The sequence below is a fragment of the Lycium barbarum genome, chromosome 12 (genome assembly GCF_019175385.1).
Source record: "Lycium barbarum isolate Lr01 chromosome 12, ASM1917538v2, whole genome shotgun sequence".
Taxonomy (NCBI): domain Eukaryota; kingdom Viridiplantae; phylum Streptophyta; class Magnoliopsida; order Solanales; family Solanaceae; genus Lycium; species Lycium barbarum.
This window is the reverse complement of record NC_083348.1, coordinates 1,097,429-1,121,248: the sequence shown is the minus strand read 5'-3', so window position 1 is coordinate 1,121,248 and position 23,820 is coordinate 1,097,429. Positions and strand designations below refer to the sequence as shown.

The following is a 23,820-nucleotide window of genomic DNA, read 5'->3' as shown; positions in this document are numbered from 1 at the left end:
ATTGAATTAACTACGTCTTTGTACGCCGGTGATAATGAAAACTGTAGAGTGCACGCTAGTTCTTCATCTTCCACTTTAATATCAGCATGAGTAAGATCCATAACCAATTTATTAAAAGCATCAGGATGATCTTGTAAAGTTTTACTTGTCTGCATCTTGAAGGTGTGTAAACGTTTCCTTAACATCATTCTAGTTGTTACTAATTTCTTCTGGTAGAGATCTTCAAGTTTCTTCCACAAACTCGCAGCTGTTTTCTCGGTACTGACTTCACATAACACGTTGTCTGATAAGGATAATTGAATTGCGCTAAACACATCCATCTCAATCTTCTGATTCTCGGCCTCTTTCGTATTTTTGGGATACGAGTCGTCCAAAGCATACACTGATCCTTCTCTCCGTAACAACGCCATGATCTGATCTTCCAAATGTTGAAGTTATTACTTCGCTCATCAAAATTCGCTACCTCAAACTTCATATATATCAGTCTCCTCGTCTCCTAGATCTCACGACCTGTAGGCTCTGATACTAATTGTTAGGGCGGAAACGATGAAAAACGCGGTAATTAACGTGGTTCGGATCGATGTGATCCTAGTCCATGGAGAACGGCTGACACTTTTATTAATATAAAGGGAGAAAATAAGTTACAAGATTGAATACTCTTAGGTTCTATGGTTTGTTCTTCTTAATAAATCCTAGCTAGCATGTATTTATACTACTAGGTCTAATCCTTTCCTAGAAAAGTTATAAATTCCAATCACACTCGAAACCAACAAAGAAAAAAGTTTCCTTTTATTTCTTTCCTCTTTTGAGTGGGAATTGGCTTAAATATATTCTCAACTTCACAATAAGTTTAGAAACATGCAATAACCTCGAAGATTAGTGACCCGTTCTCGAACAAGTTTATATGACAACTTATGTATTTATTCTGAAAGGCGATCATCTTATAGTTTATGGTTTTGTTCTTACGGAACCGTACCATTCGTTCTATATGTCATGAATGTTAGTTCTTTTTCCATCATAATTGTTACTTTATTATGGTATATTGGCTAATATTTCATTTGTCTAGTGTGGTTCAAGTTCATCCTGGCATGGATCTGACTTTGCATTATATGATTGGTTTAGCAATCTATTTAAATGAGAAGTTATGCTGAAACTTTAAAAAAAAAATTGATGATCGACAAACTTAACGGTCACAACTTTGAAAGTTAAATATTACAGCTCCTTTATGTGGTTTTATCCATTGCTAGGAGTTCAAGGATCAAACTCCTCCTTTCAAATTAAAAAAGAATAATATATCTTTGAGTTCCTTAATTGAAAGGAGGAAATTATAGGAAAAAAACAAGTTCAACTATAATTTTTTTCATAAGATTTAAATTATAACAGCATATTCGTCCTGCATATTTAATCATTGATTTACGTACTTACGTCTATTTTAAATGAGTATATGTCTAATTTCTTACATATTGCATAGAGAGCTCTACATACATTTCCCAAACGCATGCGTTTTCACATGATTAGTCAACAATTCCTTGGACAGAGAAATAGGAGATTTTCACATGTCTTTCTTTATTTTAGGAAAATCTTCTCCCAGATCAGGTGGATGTGCCACATATTGCACTGACATTAGAAAAGGGGTTTAGGTAACTCAACTGATTAGGGAATGCACTAAAAATCCATGTGTCAGTGCTCGAAAACTTTGAAAATGAGAGATGCAATTTGAAATTCTAATTCTCGTAGAGTATCTACGAATTCTAATTAAAATGTATGTTTTGGTCCCTCTATATAGGAAATATGTTACATTAATACTATTTTTAGCATTATATTACTCTCGTAAATAAAGTAATAATACAAACTTAACATAACACATGAGTATTTAGAAAAGGTAATGGTTGTAAATTGGATTCACAGGTAGATTTAATCACAAGTAAGTACACATTTCTATTAATTGAAAGTTAAATGCGTTTAATTATGTATCACAAAAACCAAAATAAGAAATTTTCAAGTGTTACGGGCTAACTGTACAAATTTCTCAACAAAGAATAAGTCTCCTAATTTGACTCAATTTCGGAAAACAAGTTTAGTCCTTCAAAGTTCAAAGTAGTATTTATTTCCATAAATAAATCGGTTCCTAAACCCAAACTGTTAAAGGAAACGAAACCCAATACTAACACAAAAGAGAAAAAGAATTTGTATATATTCGAATTCGAATCCGAATCCTAATCAATTTAGGAAGCAAAAAACAATTATAAATAGTGGAACTCCTTCTTTGTAAACTAATATCCCAAAGTTTTTTGTTGTTGAATTTCTGAGAACAAAAACAAAGATTTTCTATCTTCATCGATGGCTGGAATTTTGGTGATTTTCGACTTCGACAAGACAATTATCGACGTGGACAGTGATAATTGGGTGGTGGATGAGTTAGGGTTAACTAATATGTTCAATCAACTTCTTCCCATTATGCGTTGGAACTCTTTAATGGATAGGATGATGAAGGAGTTTCATGCACAAGGCAAAACAATTAAACACATTGAAGAAGTACTAAAAAGGGTTCCCATACATTCCAGAATTGTCCCATGCATTAAATCAGCTCATGCATTAGGGTGTGATTTGAGAATAGTAAGTGATGCAAATGTATTCTTCATTGAAACAATCTTGAAACATCTCGGAATAAGGGACTGCTTCTCAGAAATCAACACGAATCCATGCTACGTCGATGAGGAAGATAACAGGGTTCGAATCTTCCCTTACGATGATTTTCATGGCTGCAATAATCCGTGCCCTCCCAACATGTGCAAAGGTTTGATATTAGAAAGAATAATGCAAGCCGAAGGCAATAATAAAAGAATGATCTATATTGGTGATGGAAGTGGCGATTTCTGCCCTAGTTTGAAGCTCAGAGAAGGAGATTTCGTCATGCCAAGAAAAGATTTCCCAGCCTGGAATTTGATAAAAGAAAATACGACGCTAGTAAAAGCACCGGTCCACGAGTGGACTGATGGAGAAGAGCTTGAGAGAATACTGCTACAACTGATTAACGGAATCACTGTTGAAGAAAGCCAATAATTATCAGTTGAATGCAAGTTCCACACTATGTCCAAAGCATCTCACACCTTTGACCGAGCCTATCAACATATACTACGAGTGGATTGATGAATGTGAACGTGCATATCAATAACAGACACGTTCTAGAGCAAGTTTAACAACGAACCTCGTATTATGAAAGACGGGACGGCCATATTATAGTATATAATTTTGTTCTTAAAGGGACCAAGTCATGTATGTTACTATTTTTATTTTTATTTCTTTGTGTCATAGTAGTTGCTTTTTAATAATATGTATTGCCTTAATATTTCAGCTATTACATATCAACGTTGAAATCTAAACCAATTTCTTTCGTCACGTTGCAGCTCATATAAAATAATACTAGATGTGGTAAAGAGTCAAAGATTTACACGTCAAAGGCAAGCTCTGAAATTTCATTCCTTCAAATTAACAATTCTGATATGAATTAGGACAAAGAAGAACAATGGGAAACGTCTGATTCATGTAGACATATCTTTCTCATTCAAAGGCAACAGAGAACATTTCAAAGATGCCTTAAACAAAAGGGCCTTCCCCAACAAAAATCAACTTTCAGACTCGGAACTTAGTCCAATTGCTACATATGAATACACCAACGGTTGCATGCACATATGAACACTTTCATAGACTCTGAACCTAGTCCAACTGCTACATATGAACACACCAACGGTTGCTACATAGGAATACACCAATGGTACTGGTAATGCTTTCACTATATATTTACAAGAAATGAACACGTCGAAGTCATTGGGAATATTTCTTTCACTGCATTGGATATCAAAGATACCAAACCAAACTATTCTATCTATCCTCCCTGTGGAGTTAGCTGAGCAATGGACGAAATTTAAGAATTCTCAAAAGTATTTCCATGAATGGAAACAGTCGCAATCTTTCCCCTCACATCCATGGTAGGAGCTGTTAGAAAAGCCAATGATTGGCCATGCTTGGCTTGAGCTACACTGATCATAGTCTCCCATATTCTTAAGTCTTAAAGTCTTCCATATGTCATCAATTACTGCTGTCACTCGGGTCTAGGTTGGATTTCCTTGCGAGTTGTGTAGAATTTTCGTTCAATATATCTTTAAGTCGAGCTATTTTGGACCCACTAAACACAAATCTTCTAGCTACAATTCTCACTTCCATACCTACAGCTAGCTGAACACTCACCTTAAAATCCCTCTTGGCACCAACCTGCATTGCATACTTAACAGTTATAATTAGAAAATGGAGTAGCTCTAATGAGCATCTAAAAGTGGATGTAATGCAAAATATAACCAAGGAAGACAATCAAAATATACAGTATCTTTTTTATTGTACAAAGACCATTAAATATCTGTTATGACTTTTATGAATACCAGATGACTAAACAAGGAAAAGAGGAAAGCAAGCAACCTTCATCAGTATAAACATAAAAGTATTAAGAAAAAAAGGTAATTGATGAGAATAAGTGGCAGAGCCGAGCAAAGCAAATAATAAGAGAAAATATTGTTGTTTTGATCCAAACTTGCAAATAAGGTTATCTCATATGAAGCAAACTTAATGAAGAAGCCCAAACAATACAAAGTCATTGAGACAATAAGGTCAAACATGTCCCAAAAGAAGTACAGTACAGTACATGTTTCGGCAATTTCCTTTTGTATTGTGGTTCATTCAGGATCATTATTGATAAAACACAATGTACATATTCATTTGTTCATTCTTTAGACTGTCGGATGAGTTTGCATTGTGAATTAAAGCAGCGCGGAATGGTTCCCAACCCCTATCTTTTGGTACAAATAAATTGTTCATTCATCAGGTGCATTTCCTATTTCTATAAATCTCGTTACTGTGTAAAGGGTATTTTATTCCCTTTAGCAGATATGGGAGCTTTGTTGTCTCTATTTTCTTTTGTGTGGAGTTCTTATTTGTACTAGCGACTCTTCGTATGAATGTTGTTTATTTCAGAAAACTACATCAAACAAACCTTATACCTGTATAATCATATCAATGAACTGTTACTTTCTCAAAAAAGATAATTGTAGCAATGAAGAACCTGCACCATTGTAATTGAAATAACCTACTTCACCATGCAATCACTAATTTTCTTTGCATGCTTTTACAGATTAGCATCTATAAAAGATACGAGGGAAGAACAGACTAACATTTTGTTGCAACTTTTTTTGCATCGAACTATTTTGCCTTATTTCAAGCAAGTGTCATAACCATGTTAGGTTCCTGATTTAAGAGCAAAGGATGAAAGAATAAAACATGAGTAAAGATAATATGTATTAGTAAAGCACAACGGTTTATGCTTAATTGGAGAGTGCATACATTTTAGTCGAGCTTCAAAGAGTGTTCCACTAAGTGCAAGTTCAACCTTAAAAAGCTGGTAATACATAAATTCAGGTTCCTTCACAAGCTAATGAAAGCATAATATTCATGTCATTTATATCTATAAAGAAAAATACAAAAAAATATACTAACTTCTTATGTTAAGAATGAATGAAATCTAGTAAAATCTATTAATTCCTGATTCGATTTGAATGTACAATGATTCGGGAAATAAGATTTTCCTTTTCCTAAAACAGGGAAAAATACATCCCCTTCTGAGAATAGGAAGAGCAACTAATGTTTGGAGATTTAAGCAACGACCTAAGTGTGTTTTTTACACAGTGTCCCTTTGAAAGTGGTATTATCAGCCCCTCTTGACTCTATATAGGCAGTTGTATCAATTTTTAGAATCTAGCAAATTGCATGGATCTCTTGAAACTTTTGTTGGATGTAGTTGGGATATATACTATTAACCTGTGTCGCTTGCATTATTTCATTTCCATATCGCTTTGAATCTCTTATCCGAATCTCTTAACCTTATCTGACTTCTTTTTATGCTTTTATTGAGCCGAGGGTCTTTCGGAAACAGCCGTCCTACCTTGGTAGGAGTAAGGTCTGCGTACACTCTACCCTCCCCAGACCCCATGATGTGGGATTTCACTGGGTTGTTGTTGTTGTTGTTGTTGTTGTTGTTGTGTTTAATAAAGAGTTAAATAGATCATGTACTAGTATGTGTGTCCTTTACTTAAATAGTAGATGATTTAGTGTATAGAGTTTAGCTTATACACGGAAGATTAAATCGTCGGTTCTTATAAGTATAAAATTTATGTTCACAATCTAAGATGGAAATTGGACAAAGCCATCGGTATGATTGTAGCACGAGATTAATATAATGTATCTTCATTATGGGAACGGTATAGTTCCGTCTTCTTATGCTAGTACATTTTGTATGTATTGAACGGACCAAGTAGAGATAAGTGTTTTTGTACTGAATATATAAAACAAATTCTCTAGATCATTAAATGTACTTATACTCTTAATCTTGATATGATCATTATGATCAATGTGATTTGTTCATTTGTGAAATAATAATCAATTGATAGAATCCATGTCTCGACTTTGAGATTGATGATACCCCTTTATGGATGCTTATAAGTCTCATGTGAAAAACCCTGCAGGTGGATTTTGTATCCGTCACATGATATAGGTTAAGCAGAAATATAAAGGATTTAATTAGTCAATAAATTAAATTGTCAATAATTTAATTTAATTGATTGGTATCTGTAATCTTAACATGGGGAGTTAAATAAGATTTTTAGTGGAATAATTCGTAATTTATTATGGTAGGATTAATTCAGATATTTCGAATTAATTCCATAATAGGAAGTCTCGTTAATTAAATTCTGTGGTCCCTACTGTGCCCGAATAATAAAGAATTAAATGGAATATTATTTCTTTGTGGAAAATAAAGACCCAACAGGTTTTGGAAAAGAGTGAAAAACCCTAAACCTGTAGTTATAAAATTGGGGTCTTATTCCATAAGGAGGCTAAGGGTTTTAGAAGTTTCTTCAACTTTTCCATAGAAATTCGCCCACACGAATTTCGCAAATTCTGGTGTTATTCGGATTACACAACAGAAGACTGTGGAACTGAAGGATGAACACGTGAACAACTTTTGCTCGTGCTTGAAAGTTCGATTTGCAGCCGCGGTCACGCTCCAAGAGATAAATATCGATTTTACGTTTGATTAAATTTTTTTATTATGTGTTGTCTATATTACATGCAAGTTCAATCCTGGCTATTTGCTTCCGCTGCGTATGTCTGTATTCCATCACATCAAGCAGTGGATAACTTGAGAATCAATACTACTACGCTTCTGATCTCTAGGTTGATATATGATGGTTTTAGTAACTTCTAAAAATAATAGGGAGCTTAAGATCTCCTCAAGGAAAGTGGAATTTGTTAAAAGAGTAACTAAATACCTTTAAAATTAGCTTGCAAAGATAAACGGGACACCGAAAACTTATTAAACAGCTTAAATGCCATGATAAATGCTTGCAAAAGAACCCAGCATGTACAAGAAATTGTAGGTCTCTGATATGAAGATTAATTACAAACCTAAGGTGCAAGGAGAATGACATTTCCTCCTAATGTCAGATACGGGAAGGGGCTTGAACAAATTTAATTCAATCAACCTGTGCTGTGTATGGCAAGCTTATCCATGTCATCTGCAAAACTTAGTGAAGATTGCTGCAGGCGGGACTTGAAGCCATGATGCAATTTTGAGATAACAGATTGATCTAGATGTTGCAAACTTCTCCACGCTGTCAATACACCTAATCATCCCATGTATATAATTAACATTATAAACTTGGTATGCATTGAACACTTAGAATTAAGAGAAACAGATTTACCTTTTAGCATAATTTTTCTGTTGTATCAATTATCAGTTCAACGATCAACTTCTCCCATAATGATATCTATGCTACCTTGTATTGTCATAATATCAACCAACTTCATTCTTTTAACTAACTGAGGAAGAATATGCAAATTGATAAAATCTGGTGGACGAATTTTCCATCTCCAAGTTCTGCTCTTGTTTAGATAGACGATTCCATAAGTCGGTGGTTTTTTTAATGTGAAATGCATAATTTTCAATCTGTAGTCAATATTAATTATGACATGAATGAAGATGAGATAAGGTGCATGGACACACTAAGAGGTGAGATCCTATGACACTCAAACAGATCATGCTGACACTGCTAGTAACTTAAAAAGAACTATTTTAGAACTCCAAGTAGTTGGTAGAATGTTCTCCCACGTCATGACTATATATAGCTCTTTCAAGATGAGAATTTCACCTAAATCAAAGACATAATAAGATACTATAATTCAAGTCTACCTTTTGGAGACGGGTTCTTAACTATGATCTCAGTAGAAACAGAGTGCTATCGAGGTCCATTTAGTAAAGAGAAACAGCGAGCGGATCAACATCATTTCTTAAAGATTCCTCTAAGTTTCTTCCTGCAAAGTAAAGATTAAGCATCATGAGCATGCAATTCATTGTAAACCATGAAATGCATATAATAACGAGTAGCACAAGTCTGAGGAAATAAAGCAATGTTAGATTCACATAAATGAACAATACATCAGAAAACGTAAATGAAACTTTAGGCTTCATCAGATGAAGTAGATTTGGAGTGTTACAGGAGTTTTAAGTAGATTTGTACACCAAAATTGAAGATATGGAGTAAAATCCATTAAGTAGCAGCAACAGCACATGTCATGATAATCTTTTTTAGATGAGAGCACGACAGCTTTTCATTCAGATAGCGCACAATTTTAAATTTCAACCAATAATTTCAATTGTGTTAATATGAGCTCCATGTCACGGGCCTAAAATCTAAGGCGGCGTGGGGCAGCGTTGAGGGTCTTGATTACCGCTCAATGCTTCAGCCCAACTCTCTGTCACTGGCGGAAACAGTGAATAACACAAAGGCAAAACACACACAAGAACTGAAAGTAAGAGGAACACGGTTTTGGGAGGCAAGTGCCCTTTTTGATATATCTCCTGAATGTATCTTTACAAGTATACAAGGGTGAATTGAATGAATGATTCTGCCCTCAAGGCTTACACTATTTATAGATGGAAAATATGCCCTAGGCTGGACAGTGGGCCCTATGCATGTGGTTGTCTTTGCTGAACAGCTTGTAGTCATGGACCACAGGCTGGCAGATGTAGTGCTTGGCTTAGCTGGCCTGTGTCCCACGAGCAGATAGGCGCGCGGCTGGTCTCCCACTCTTGTCTGGCAAGCTGGCTGGCAGATTTAGTGCTTGCCTTAGCTGGCCAATGGCCCACGAGCAGAAAGGTGTGCGGCTGGTCTCCCACTCCTGTCTTGCAAGCTGGCCTCCCATTATTGTGCAGACATGTGAGCGGCTGGTCTCCCACTCTTGTCCTGCAAGTTGGCGTCCCACTCTTGTGGACCCTTTGGCATGCTGATTTTGACTAGCGCCTGGCGCTAGTTGCGGGCTGTTTGGTACGGATGGTGGCGGGACGGCACACTCTCCCTCAACTGTTTTGGCGACGACCGCGGCGCCACAGAACTACAAAAATTTGTGGACTTTGTCCTTGAATTGCCACAAGTCTTCGTACGCTTCCCATGTTGCCTCTTCTGGTGGTAGTCCCTTCCAATGGACAAGAAATTGAGCCTTTGAGTTGCCCCAACCTTTGCCTCGGACTAACTGATGGTCAATGATAGCCTCGATTTCTTTGTCCTTAGCAGCAGGAGTCTCAAAGATCCTGGTACGGCTGGCTTGAGCCCGACCCTCGTCTTCCCTGTCTTCAAAGTATGGTTTTAATTGACTCGCATGGAAGACGGGGTATATTCTCAAATGATGAGGCATGTCCAACCGATAAGAGATCTTGCCCACCTTGGCAACGATTTCAAAGGGACCCTCGTATCGTCGAATCAAACTCTGATTCAGGCTCCTTAATGACTTGAACTGTCTCGGATTGAGCTTGACCATGACTTTGTCGCCAATTCTGTAATTTGTCGGACGACGCTTGCGATCAACAAATTTCTTCATTTTCCGAGCAGCCTTGTTAAGATATGACCTAGCCATATCAATTTGTTCCTCCCAGGCCTTGGCCATATGATACGCCCCTGGGTTCCGCAATTCAGCTCTAACAGGCAGTGATTGCGGTGTGTTGGGTTGCTGCCCAGTAGCCAACTCGAACGGGCTCCTCCCTGTCGCCTCGCTGCGTTGCAGGTTGTATGAAAATTGGGCAGTGTCAAGCAACTTGGCCCAATCTTTCTGATTGGCACTAACAAAGTGCCGCAAATATAACTCCAGTAGCGCGTTGACCCTTTCCGTTTGGCCGTCAGTTTGTGGGTGAAAGCTGGTCGAGAAATGTAATTCAGACCCCAGCAAACTGAATAGCTCCTTCCAAAACGCCCCTGTGAATCGTGGGTAGCGGTCACTTATGATATGCCTCGGCACACCCCAATGCTTGACAACGTCCTTTAAAAACAACCTTGCAGCTTCCTTGTCTTTGCAACTAGCCGTGGTGGGGCTGAAAGTTGCATACTTTGAGAACCGATCAACCACCACCATAATGGTGCCAAAGCCCTCAGAATTGGGCAGGCACGTGATAAAATCCATGGTGACGCTGTCCCATGGTCTCTCAGCTACGGGCAATGGCTCAAGTAGGCCTCTAGGTGCCTTGTTCTTTACCTTGTCTTGTTGGCACACAAGACATGTGCGGACATAGACCTCAATGTCATCTCTCTTGCGCGGCCAGTAATATGATGACTCTAGCAACACCATGGTTCGTTTCTGCCCTGGATGTCCTGCCCAGGCCGTGTCATGCCCCTCCTTGATCAGGGTACGCCTAAGATTACCCCATCTTGGCACATAAATGCGCCTACCTGTGGTGTAGAGGACACCGTCGTCTACCCAAAATTTCTTTGTCTTGCCTTGACTAGCCAAGACAAGAAGTTGTTGTGCCACTGGGTCGTGCTGCATGCCCTACTTGATGGCATCAATAATATCACTGCTAGCCGTGTTGACCATAACTGCCAGCACTGCCTTGCGACTCAACGCATCGGCCACAACATTGGACTTCCCTGGCTTATACTCTAGGGTGTAATCAAATTCGGCCAGAAAGTCTTGCCACCGAGCTTGTTTAGGTGACAGCTTCTTTTGAGACTGGAAATAACTTGTCGCCACGTTATCCGTTTTGACAGTAAAGTGTGCCCCCAGCAAGTAATGACGCCAGGTCCTTAGGCAATGGACTACGGCCGTCATCTCCTTCTCTTGGACAGTGTATCTCCGTTCTGTCTCGTTCAACTTTCGGCTTTCAAAGGCTATGGGGTGGCCTTCTTGCATAAGGACACCGCCAATGGCAAAATCTGACGCATCAGTATGGACTTCAAACACCTTGGTGAAGTCGGGTAGAGCCAAGACATGCTCCTTCACAATTGCCTCTTTGAGGCCCTCAAATGCCTCTTGGCACAAAGTTGTCCACTTCCACTCACGACTTTTCTTCAACAAGTCGGTAAGTGGTGCTGCAATGGCTGAATACCCAAGGATAAACCGCCTGTAATAGTTGGCAAGGCCAAGAAAGGACCGAAGTTCAGTTACTTTGGTCGGGACCTCCCAATCTTGAATAGCACTGTTCTTGTCGCTATCCATCCGGATTTCTCCTTGGCTGATTGTATGCCTAAGGAATTGCACTTGTGGCTGGGCAAAAGTGCATTTCTCCCGTTTAACGCACAGGTCATTCTCCCTCAACACTTCGAAAACCTTGTTGAGATGCTCCAAGTGCTCCTCCAAACTGTTGCTGTACACCACGATGTCATCGAGGTAAATCACAACAAACTGATCTAAAAATGGCTGAAAAAGTTTGTTCATCAGTGTGCAAAAACTAGCAGGGGCATTGGTCAATCCGAATGGCATGACTAGCCACTCAAACGCCCCATATCGAGTCACACAAGTAGTCTTCGACTCGTCGCCCTCGGCAATGCGCACTTGATAGTATCCCTTTCTCAGATCCATCTTGGTGAACACCTTGGCTTGTCCTAACCGATCAAACAAATCGGCAATTAAGGGAATGGGGTACTTGTTTTTCACTGTGACCTTGTTAAGGGCACGATAATCAATGCATAGCCTCAACGTTCCCTCTTTCTTCTTTTGGAACAACACGGGTGCTCCAAATGGTGCCTTAGATGGGCGGATATGCCCAGCTTCAAGCAATTCTTTGAGCTGCTTCCTCAGCTCTTCAAGTTCTGGTGGTGCCATGCGATAAGGGGACATGGCAGGTGGCTTGGCTCCTGGAACCAGCTTGATCTGATGGTCAACCTCCCTACGTGGAGGTAACCGTTTGGGTAAGTCACCGGGCATCACGTCCCTGTTCTCCTCAAGGACTTGCTGCACGCATAGGGGTAGTGCTTCCCCTTCCTTGGAACTGCTTCCATCCTCAGTTGCTACAAGAGTCGCAAGAAAGGTTGGTTCTCCTTTCTTAAACCCTTTCACCAATTGCATTGCTGACAAGCGCACGCCCGCTTGATGTACACGAATCAACGGCACGTCGCAAGAACAACTTGGATCTCTAATCAACAGTTGGTTGAGACGCGGTGAAATGAACGCGTTGATCTCATACCAGAAATCTAGACCCAATACGATGTCAAAGACGTCCATCGGGGCTACAGTGAAATCGGTGAACCCTTGCCAATCACCTAAGACGAGATGGACTTTAGGGGCAAATCCATTTACGTCCGTGGGAAGGCAGTTGACTGTCTTCAACAACGAGTCACTGGAAACGTAGGAAAGACTCAGTTCCTTTGCCTTTTATTCTGTAATAAAACAGTGACTCTCTTGGTTTGATTTGGGGTGGCTTGGCCGTGATGGCAGCAAACGTCATATGATTGAACAAGCCTGCCACCTTAGCCTTTGCTTGTTCCACAGCCTCCGTCGTTGCTCCTTGTTCACCGGTCTGAACTCCGGCTTGCGCACCTGCTTGCTTGCTGGCAGCAAGCATTGCGCCAAGTTTGCCCAATGAAGGACAGTTTCTGTAAAGATGGCCTGCTTGTCCACACAAATAACAGCCATCGTTTGGGGTGAAGTTCTTCTTCTTTTCTTCGTAGTTCTTACGAAAATTGGAATTGGAACCTCGATTGCGATCCCGATCTCCTCTGAAATCACGACCCTTGTGGGGGACAAATCTGTTTTTGTCCCCGTTGCCTTGATCAACTTTGGCAGCAACTTGCTTTCCTCGGTTATCTTTCGCCTTGGTATTGTCGGTGCGAAAATCATTTAAGGACTCCGCCACCACAATGGCATCGTCAAGGTTGTTGTTGGCACCTAATTTTGGTTCGACGTGCTTAAAATTAACGTTTTGGGGGGCCCTGATTCGTTAAAGAGCACGAAATACATTTTTTTTTTTACACATTTTACATTTTTTCAACAATTTATTGATGATTATCCTTATTTTAGGAATTTTCTCAATTTATTGTCATTTTTCAAGAATCATTATTTTGCACATGTACAGCGTAATACTACTATTTTTTTTGTGCAATTAATAATTGTTTCTTAATTTTATAGCGATACCTTTTCATATCTTACACATTAATATTTATATTTTATACTTACATTATTATTTATACATGTATTAATTAACTATATTTTAGTACAGCCCGACAGTGCAGAGAAAAGCGGAGCAACTATTTTTTTTTTTAAATGCAGAGCAAAATTCAATCAAATCAAGGTCTCGTCACTTTTTTTTAAAAGTGGACATTTTGAGGTGATGGGTTAGGTTTTGATTAGTTAAAAGAAATAAGGGGACAAAGGGGTATGGCTCTATATATTTTTGGGACTTTATGTTATAAAAGAAGGGGAGGGGTTTAATTTTATGGGGATCCAACACATATTTGCACAACATACACAAGCACATATCAGATCTTCTATTTTCTCTCCCCTAAACCCTAAACCCTAAACATTTTCTTTCTCCCCCCACTTTTCTCTTAGCCGCCGCCCCTCCACGCCGTAGCTTTGAGCTCCGGTGAACTCCGACGCACCCAAAAACAACCCTCTTCCCCGCCACTTCTCTCCCCACTTCGTCTTCCTTTCTCTCTCCATTAACGCTGACCACCACAACCACCGCACAGCCCCCCTTCGTCTCCATTTTTTGCTGCTCCGGTTCACGAAACAGCCACGCTACCCTTCCCCATTTTTCCCTTTCCTCTTCTCCTTCGTTGTCCTCTCTCCACCGCCAAGCCAACCCCGACGAACTCCCACCGTTGGAGCTCCGGTAGAAAACCCACCACGAAACCACCAGCCCACACACCACGTTCACCATTATTCATGACAACGATGAGGTCAAGGGTGAGAATATATCTATGATGACTATGATGAGAATGATTTCATGTTTAACGGTTCCAAGTTTATGATTTCAATGACGATACAAGAATGTTGAACTATTTCTTGATGTCTCAATTTTATTCATGGATGATGACTATTTTTTTTAATATTCCAAAAGTATATGAATTGATGGCCTATGAGATTTATGATCTTATTCTATGTTTTCTCTTAATGCTATTCTTCATTGATAGTCTCACCTTATAATAATTGTTCCTTCAAGGTGAGACAAAGCGACGATGTTTATTCCATAATATAATCGGAGGTTACCGACCTTACGTCACTCCGATGTACTTATGGATTTTACTTGGCTCTCATGCATGCTTTATATATATATGTATGTATTTTCTCACACCGCGCCGCACTATAGTCGGCCGGGCAGGCACGTAGATGTGCACACCACTGCAGTGGACATGTTATGATATTGCCCCGGACGCGGGAGGCCCAGACGCGAGCTAATGATGATAACACCGAGCCTTAATGGCCGGGCATGATATTACATATATGACACCGCGCCTTAATGGCCGGGCATGTTACTATGCATGTTTTTTTTAAAAGGCTAAGCATGCATGACATCCGCGTTATGAGGCATTCAGATGTACATGTTGTCTTTCTTATTCCTTGTTACTTTCCATATCTATATTATGTTGATACTCATGCCTTACATACTTAGTACATTATTCGTACTGGCGTCCCTTCTTGTGGACGCTGCGTTCCATGCCACGCAGGTGTATACAGATGAGTAGAAGATATTGCTAGAAGATGTTCCAGCTGGATTGGCGAGCTCCATTTCTTTCCGGAGTGTTGCCGAGTCAGAGTATCTCTGTTATGGTATATTGATTTATGTTAGAGACTTTGCAGACAGAGAGTCATGTATACAGTATGTCAGTCTTGTAAGCGGCTATTTAAGCCGATGTATCATTATTTATTCTTTACAGATTTTACTTGATCTGAGGAGGATGAGAAGAATATTTTTGAAAAGCTTCCATTATGCATCTCATTTCATGACTTAAGAGTCCAGTGTGATTAGGAGTATAACGAGATCCAGCGGGTTCGCTCGGCTCTAAGTAAGGGTCGGGTGCCCATCATGCCCTATCAGGATTGGGGTGTGACACAATACACCATGAATCTTGCAGAAATTGTCAAACTCTTTATTGCAAAATTCCAAGCCATTATCTGTTCGAAGACACCTGATCTTTCTGCCATACTGATTTTCAATTAATGTCTTCCAATTTTTGAAATTCTCAAAGACATCACTTTTAGCCTTTAAGAAGTATACCCAAACCTTGCATAAAAAATCATCAATGAAAGTAAGAAGATACCTCTTTCCACCCTTGAATGGAACCTGAGATGGACCCCATAAATCTGAATGAATGGAGTCAAGTACTCTTTCGGTTTTGTACTTGCCCGTGCTAAATCTGACCCGTTTCTACTTTCTAAGGACACAATGCCTACAAAAATCAAGTGTACTAATCTTCTCACCTTTCAAAAGGTTTCGGTTGCTCAAAATTGCCAACCCTCTCTCGCTCATGTGACCTAATCTCATATGCCACATATTAGCCTTGTCATCATCTGATAACTGTGAGGTTACAACATTCACAGTACCTAGAATGGTGCTGCCCATAAGTACATTAAGACCACCCTTCAGTTTGTCCTTTAACATGACCAGCAAACCCTTGGTCACCTTGCAGATGCCACCTTCACCCGCATGCTTATATCCGAGCTTATCAAGACTACCAAGAGAGATCAGATTCTTTTTCATATCAGGAACATGTCAAATATTAGACGATGTTCTTATGATGCCGTTATGACACCGTATACGGGCTGAACCAATGCCTGCTATTTCACATACTGCATCATTACCCATAAGTATAGTCCCACTTGTCTGCTCGTAGCTGGTAAACCAATCTTTTCTGAAGCACATGTGAAAGGTACAAGCTGAATCTAAAATCCACTTGTGTGTCTGAATGTCATTTGTTGAAGCAGTTAGCACATAATCTTCTCCAGATATCTGAGCTACCTGAACCGTAGATGCACTGGCTTTTGTTTCATCAATCTTCTTATTCGGGCAATCCCTCTCAAAGTGACCCTTTTGATGACAACCCCAACATTCAACATCCTTCCTACTCACACTTTTTCTAGACTTTGACCTAGCTACTGATTTGCTTGTCCCTCTTTGGCTCGAGCGACCTCTAATTGTCAAACCCTCACCATGGTCTTCTTTCTCACCATTGTTGGTATGGTTTCTTAATTCATCCGAATTCAATGCATATCTTACCATCTGTAACGTGACCACCTCCTTACTGTACATCATTGAATTAACTACGTCTTTGTACGCCGGTGATAATGAAAACTGTAGAGTGCACGCTAGTTCTTCATCTTCCACTTTAATATCAGCATGAGTAAGATCCATAACCAATTTATTAAAAGCATCAGGATGATCTTGTAAAGTTTTACTTGTCTGCATCTTGAAGGTGTGTAAACGTTTCCTTAACATCATTCTAGTTGTTACTAATTTCTTCTGGTAGAGATCTTCAAGTTTCTTCCACAAACTCGCAGCTGTTTTCTCGGTACTGACTTCACATAACACGTTGTCTGATAAGGATAATTGAATTGCGCTAAACACATCCATCTCAATCTTCTGATTCTCGGCCTCTTTCGTATTTTTGGGATACGAGTCGTCCAAAGCATACACTGATCCTTCTCTCCGTAACAACGCCATGATCTGATCTTCCAAATGTTGAAGTTATTACTTCGCTCATCAAAATTCGCTACCTCAAACTTCATATATATCAGTCTCCTCGTCTCCTAGATCTCACGACCTGTAGGCTCTGATACTAATTGTTAGGGCGGAAACGATGAAAAACGCGGTAATTAACGTGGTTCGGATCGATGTGATCCTAGTCCATGGAGAACGGCTGACACTTTTATTAATATAAAGGGAGAAAATAAGTTACAAGATTGAATACTCTTAGGTTCTATGGTTTGTTCTTCTTAATAAATCCTAGCTAGCATGTATTTATACTACTAGGTCTAATCCTTTCCTAGAAAAGTTATAAATTCCAATCACACTCGAAACCAACAAAGAAAAAAGTTTCCTTTTATTTCTTTCCTCTTTTGAGTGGGAATTGGCTTAAATATATTCTCAACTTCACAATAAGTTTAGAAACATGCAATAACCTCGAAGATTAGTGACCCGTTCTCGAACAAGTTTATATGACAACTTATGTATTTATTCTGAAAGGCGATCATCTTATAGTTTATGGTTTTGTTCTTACGGAACCGTACCATTCGTTCTATATGTCATGAATGTTAGTTCTTTTTCCATCATAATTGTTACTTTATTATGGTATATTGGCTAATATTTCATTTGTCTAGTGTGGTTCAAGTTCATCCTGGCATGGATCTGACTTTGCATTATATGATTGGTTTAGCAATCTATTTAAATGAGAAGTTATGCTGAAACTTTAAAAAAAAAATTGATGATCGACAAACTTAACGGTCACAACTTTGAAAGTTAAATATTACAGCTCCTTTATGTGGTTTTATCCATTGCTAGGAGTTCAAGGATCAAACTCCTCCTTTCAAATTAAAAAAGAATAATATATCTTTGAGTTCCTTAATTGAAAGGAGGAAATTATAGGAAAAAAACAAGTTCAACTATAATTTTTTTCATAAGATTTAAATTATAACAGCATATTCGTCCTGCATATTTAATCATTGATTTACGTACTTACGTCTATTTTAAATGAGTATATGTCTAATTTCTTACATATTGCATAGAGAGCTCTACATACATTTCCCAAACGCATGCGTTTTCACATGATTAGTCAACAATTCCTTGGACAGAGAAATAGGAGATTTTCACATGTCTTTCTTTATTTTAGGAAAATCTTCTCCCAGATCAGGTGGATGTGCCACATATTGCACTGACATTAGAAAAGGGGTTTAGGTAACTCAACTGATTAGGGAATGCACTAAAAATCCATGTGTCAGTGCTCGAAAACTTTGAAAATGAGAGATGCAATTTGAAATTCTAATTCTCGTAGAGTATCTACGAATTCTAATTAAAATGTATGTTTTGGTCCCTCTATATAGGAAATATGTTACATTAATACTATTTTTAGCATTATATTACTCTCGTAAATAAAGTAATAATACAAACTTAACATAACACATGAGTATTTAGAAAAGGTAATGGTTGTAAATTGGATTCACAGGTAGATTTAATCACAAGTAAGTACACATTTCTATTAATTGAAAGTTAAATGCGTTTAATTATGTATCACAAAAACCAAAATAAGAAATTTTCAAGTGTTACGGGCTAACTGTACAAATTTCTCAACAAAGAATAAGTCTCCTAATTTGACTCAATTTCGGAAAACAAGTTTAGTCCTTCAAAGTTCAAAGTAGTATTTATTTCCATAAATAAATCGGTTCCTAAACCCAAACTGTTAAAGGAAACGAAACCCAATACTAACACAAAAGAGAAAAAGAATTTGTATATATTCGAATTCGAATCCGAATCCTAATCAATTTAGGAAGCAAAAAACAATTATAAATAGTGGAACTCCTTCTTTGTAAACTAATATCCCAAAGTTTTTTGTTGTTGAATTTCTGAGAACAAAAACAAAGATTTTCTATCTTCATCGATGGCTGGAATTTTGGTGATTTTCGACTTCGACAAGACAATTATCGACGTGGACAGTGATAATTGGGTGGTGGATGAGTTAGGGTTAACTAATATGTTCAATCAACTTCTTCCCATTATGCGTTGGAACTCTTTAATGGATAGGATGATGAAGGAGTTTCATGCACAAGGCAAAACAATTAAACACATTGAAGAAGTACTAAAAAGGGTTCCCATACATTCCAGAATTGTCCCATGCATTAAATCAGCTCATGCATTAGGGTGTGATTTGAGAATAGTAAGTGATGCAAATGTATTCTTCATTGAAACAATCTTGAAACATCTCGGAATAAGGGACTGCTTCTCAGAAATCAACACGAATCCATGCTACGTCGATGAGGAAGATAACAGGGTTCGAATCTTCCCTTACGATGATTTTCATGGCTGCAATAATCCGTGCCCTCCCAACATGTGCAAAGGTTTGATATTAGAAAGAATAATGCAAGCCGAAGGCAATAATAAAAGAATGATCTATATTGGTGATGGAAGTGGCGATTTCTGCCCTAGTTTGAAGCTCAGAGAAGGAGATTTCGTCATGCCAAGAAAAGATTTCCCAGCCTGGAATTTGATAAAAGAAAATACGACGCTAGTAAAAGCACCGGTCCACGAGTGGACTGATGGAGAAGAGCTTGAGAGAATACTGCTACAACTGATTAACGGAATCACTGTTGAAGAAAGCCAATAATTATCAGTTGAATGCAAGTTCCACACTATGTCCAAAGCATCTCACACCTTTGACCGAGCCTATCAACATATACTACGAGTGGATTGATGAATGTGAACGTGCATATCAATAACAGACACGTTCTAGAGCAAGTTTAACAACGAACCTCGTATTATGAAAGACGGGACGGCCATATTATAGTATATAATTTTGTTCTTAAAGGGACCAAGTCATGTATGTTACTATTTTTATTTTTATTTCTTTGTGTCATAGTAGTTGCTTTTTAATAATATGTATTGCCTTAATATTTCAGCTATTACATATCAACGTTGAAATCTAAACCAATTTCTTTCGTCACGTTGCAGCTCATATAAAATAATACTAGATGTGGTAAAGAGTCAAAGATTTACACGTCAAAGGCAAGCTCTGAAATTTCATTCCTTCAAATTAACAATTCTGATATGAATTAGGACAAAGAAGAACAATGGGAAACGTCTGATTCATGTAGACATATCTTTCTCATTCAAAGGCAACAGAGAACATTTCAAAGATGCCTTAAACAAAAGGGCCTTCCCCAACAAAAATCAACTTTCAGACTCGGAACTTAGTCCAATTGCTACATATGAATACACCAACGGTTGCATGCACATATGAACACTTTCATAGACTCTGAACCTAGTCCAACTGCTACATATGAACACACCAACGGTTGCTACATAGGAATACACCAATGGTACTGGTAATGCTTTCACTATATATTTACAAGAAATGAACACGTCGAAGTCATTGGGAATATTTCTTTCACTGCATTGGATATCAAAGATACCAAACCAAACTATTCTATCTATCCTCCCTGTGGAGTTAGCTGAGCAATGGACGAAATTTAAGAATTCTCAAAAGTATTTCCATGAATGGAAACAGTCGCAATCTTTCCCCTCACATCCATGGTAGGAGCTGTTAGAAAAGCCAATGATTGGCCATGCTTGGCTTGAGCTACACTGATCATAGTCTCCCATATTCTTAAGTCTTAAAGTCTTCCATATGTCATCAATTACTGCTGTCACTCGGGTCTAGGTTGGATTTCCTTGCGAGTTGTGTAGAATTTTCGTTCAATATATCTTTAAGTCGAGCTATTTTGGACCCACTAAACACAAATCTTCTAGCTACAATTCTCACTTCCATACCTACAGCTAGCTGAACACTCACCTTAAAATCCCTCTTGGCACCAACCTGCATTGCATACTTAACAGTTATAATTAGAAAATGGAGTAGCTCTAATGAGCATCTAAAAGTGGATGTAATGCAAAATATAACCAAGGAAGACAATCAAAATATACAGTATCTTTTTTATTGTACAAAGACCATTAAATATCTGTTATGACTTTTATGAATACCAGATGACTAAACAAGGAAAAGAGGAAAGCAAGCAACCTTCATCAGTATAAACATAAAAGTATTAAGAAAAAAAGGTAATTGATGAGAATAAGTGGCAGAGCCGAGCAAAGCAAATAATAAGAGAAAATATTGTTGTTTTGATCCAAACTTGCAAATAAGGTTATCTCATATGAAGCAAACTTAATGAAGAAGCCCAAACAATACAAAGTCATTGAGACAATAAGGTCAAACATGTCCCAAAAGAAGTACAGTACAGTACATGTTTCGGCAATTTCCTTTTGTATTGTGGTTCATTCAGGATCATTATTGATAAAACACAATGTACATATTCATTTGTTCATTCTTTAGACTGTCGGATGAGTTTGCATTGTGAATTAAAGCAGCGCGGAATGGTTCCCAACCCCTATCTTTTGGTACAAATAAATTGTTCATTCATCAGGTGCATTTCCTATTTCTATAAATCTCGTTACTGTGTAAAGGGTATTTTATTCCCTTTAGCAGATATGGGAGCTTTGTTGTCTCTATTTTCTTTTGTGTGGAGTTCTTATTTGTACTAGCGACTCTTCGTATGAATGTTGTTTATTTCAGAAAACTACATCAAACAAACCTTATACCTGTATAATCATATCAATGAACTGTTACTTTCTCAAAAAAGATAATTGTAGCAATGAAGAACCTGCACCATTGTAATTGAAATAACCTACTTCACCATGCAATCACTAATTTTCTTTGCATGCTTTTACAGATTAGCATCTATAAAAGATACGAGGGAAGAACAGACTAACATTTTGTTGCAACTTTTTTTGCATCGAACTATTTTGCCTTATTTCAAGCAAGTGTCATAACCATGTTAGGTTCCTGATTTAAGAGCAAAGGATGAAAGAATAAAACATGAGTAAAGATAATATGTATTAGTAAAGCACAACGGTTTATGCTTAATTGGAGAGTGCATACATTTTAGTCGAGCTTCAAAGAGTGTTCCACTAAGTGCAAGTTCAACCTTAAAAAGCTGGTAATACATAAATTCAGGTTCCTTCACAAGCTAATGAAAGCATAATATTCATGTCATTTATATCTATAAAGAAAAATACAAAAAAATATACTAACTTCTTATGTTAAGAATGAATGAAATCTAGTAAAATCTATTAATTCCTGATTCGATTTGAATGTACAATGATTCGGGAAATAAGATTTTCCTTTTCCTAAAACAGGGAAAAATACATCCCCTTCTGAGAATAGGAAGAGCAACTAATGTTTGGAGATTTAAGCAACGACCTAAGTGTGTTTTTTACACAGTGTCCCTTTGAAAGTGGTATTATCAGCCCCTCTTGACTCTATATAGGCAGTTGTATCAATTTTTAGAATCTAGCAAATTGCATGGATCTCTTGAAACTTTTGTTGGATGTAGTTGGGATATATACTATTAACCTGTGTCGCTTGCATTATTTCATTTCCATATCGCTTTGAATCTCTTATCCGAATCTCTTAACCTTATCTGACTTCTTTTTATGCTTTTATTGAGCCGAGGGTCTTTCGGAAACAGCCGTCCTACCTTGGTAGGAGTAAGGTCTGCGTACACTCTACCCTCCCCAGACCCCATGATGTGGGATTTCACTGGGTTGTTGTTGTTGTTGTTGTTGTTGTTGTTGTGTTTAATAAAGAGTTAAATAGATCATGTACTAGTATGTGTGTCCTTTACTTAAATAGTAGATGATTTAGTGTATAGAGTTTAGCTTATACACGGAAGATTAAATCGTCGGTTCTTATAAGTATAAAATTTATGTTCACAATCTAAGATGGAAATTGGACAAAGCCATCGGTATGATTGTAGCACGAGATTAATATAATGTATCTTCATTATGGGAACGGTATAGTTCCGTCTTCTTATGCTAGTACATTTTGTATGTATTGAACGGACCAAGTAGAGATAAGTGTTTTTGTACTGAATATATAAAACAAATTCTCTAGATCATTAAATGTACTTATACTCTTAATCTTGATATGATCATTATGATCAATGTGATTTGTTCATTTGTGAAATAATAATCAATTGATAGAATCCATGTCTCGACTTTGAGATTGATGATACCCCTTTATGGATGCTTATAAGTCTCATGTGAAAAACCCTGCAGGTGGATTTTGTATCCGTCACATGATATAGGTTAAGCAGAAATATAAAGGATTTAATTAGTCAATAAATTAAATTGTCAATAATTTAATTTAATTGATTGGTATCTGTAATCTTAACATGGGGAGTTAAATAAGATTTTTAGTGGAATAATTCGTAATTTATTATGGTAGGATTAATTCAGATATTTCGAATTAATTCCATAATAGGAAGTCTCGTTAATTAAATTCTGTGGTCCCTACTGTGCCCGAATAATAAAGAATTAAATGGAATATTATTTCTTTGTGGAAAATAAAGACCCAACAGGTTTTGGAAAAGAGTGAAAAACCCTAAACCTGTAGTTATAAAATTGGGGTCTTATTCCATAAGGAGGCTAAGGGTTTTAGAAGTTTCTTCAACTTTTCCATAGAAATTCGCCCACACGAATTTCGCAAATTCTGGTGTTATTCGGATTACACAACAGAAGACTGTGGAACTGAAGGATGAACACGTGAACAACTTTTGCTCGTGCTTGAAAGTTCGATTTGCAGCCGCGGTCACGCTCCAAGAGATAAATATCGATTTTACGTTTGATTAAATTTTTTTATTATGTGTTGTCTATATTACATGCAAGTTCAATCCTGGCTATTTGCTTCC

General features: G+C 37.9%; 2 protein-coding genes across 2 annotated transcripts; both read left to right on the top strand.

Annotated features, from left to right (window-relative positions):
- Nucleotides 1-2,340: 2,340 nt before the first annotated feature.
- Nucleotides 2,341-3,258, top strand: LOC132623685 (inorganic pyrophosphatase 2-like). The gene has a single exon (XM_060338478.1). The coding sequence runs from the start codon at nt 2,341-2,343 to the stop codon at nt 3,061-3,063; it is 723 nt and encodes a 240-aa protein (XP_060194461.1). The 3' UTR covers nt 3,064-3,258.
- A 15,701-nt stretch (nt 3,259-18,959) lies between these two features.
- Nucleotides 18,960-19,877, top strand: LOC132623684 (inorganic pyrophosphatase 2-like). The gene has a single exon (XM_060338477.1). It carries the CDS (start codon nt 18,960-18,962, stop codon nt 19,680-19,682), a length of 723 nt encoding a protein of 240 aa, XP_060194460.1. The 3' UTR covers nt 19,683-19,877.
- Nucleotides 19,878-23,820: the final 3,943 nt, after the last annotated feature.

Coding starts and splice junctions, on each gene's coding strand:
- LOC132623684 (XM_060338477.1), top strand. CDS start 18,960: ATGGCTGGAATTTTGGTGATTTTCGACTTCGACAAGACAATTATCGAC.
- LOC132623685 (XM_060338478.1), top strand. CDS start 2,341: ATGGCTGGAATTTTGGTGATTTTCGACTTCGACAAGACAATTATCGAC.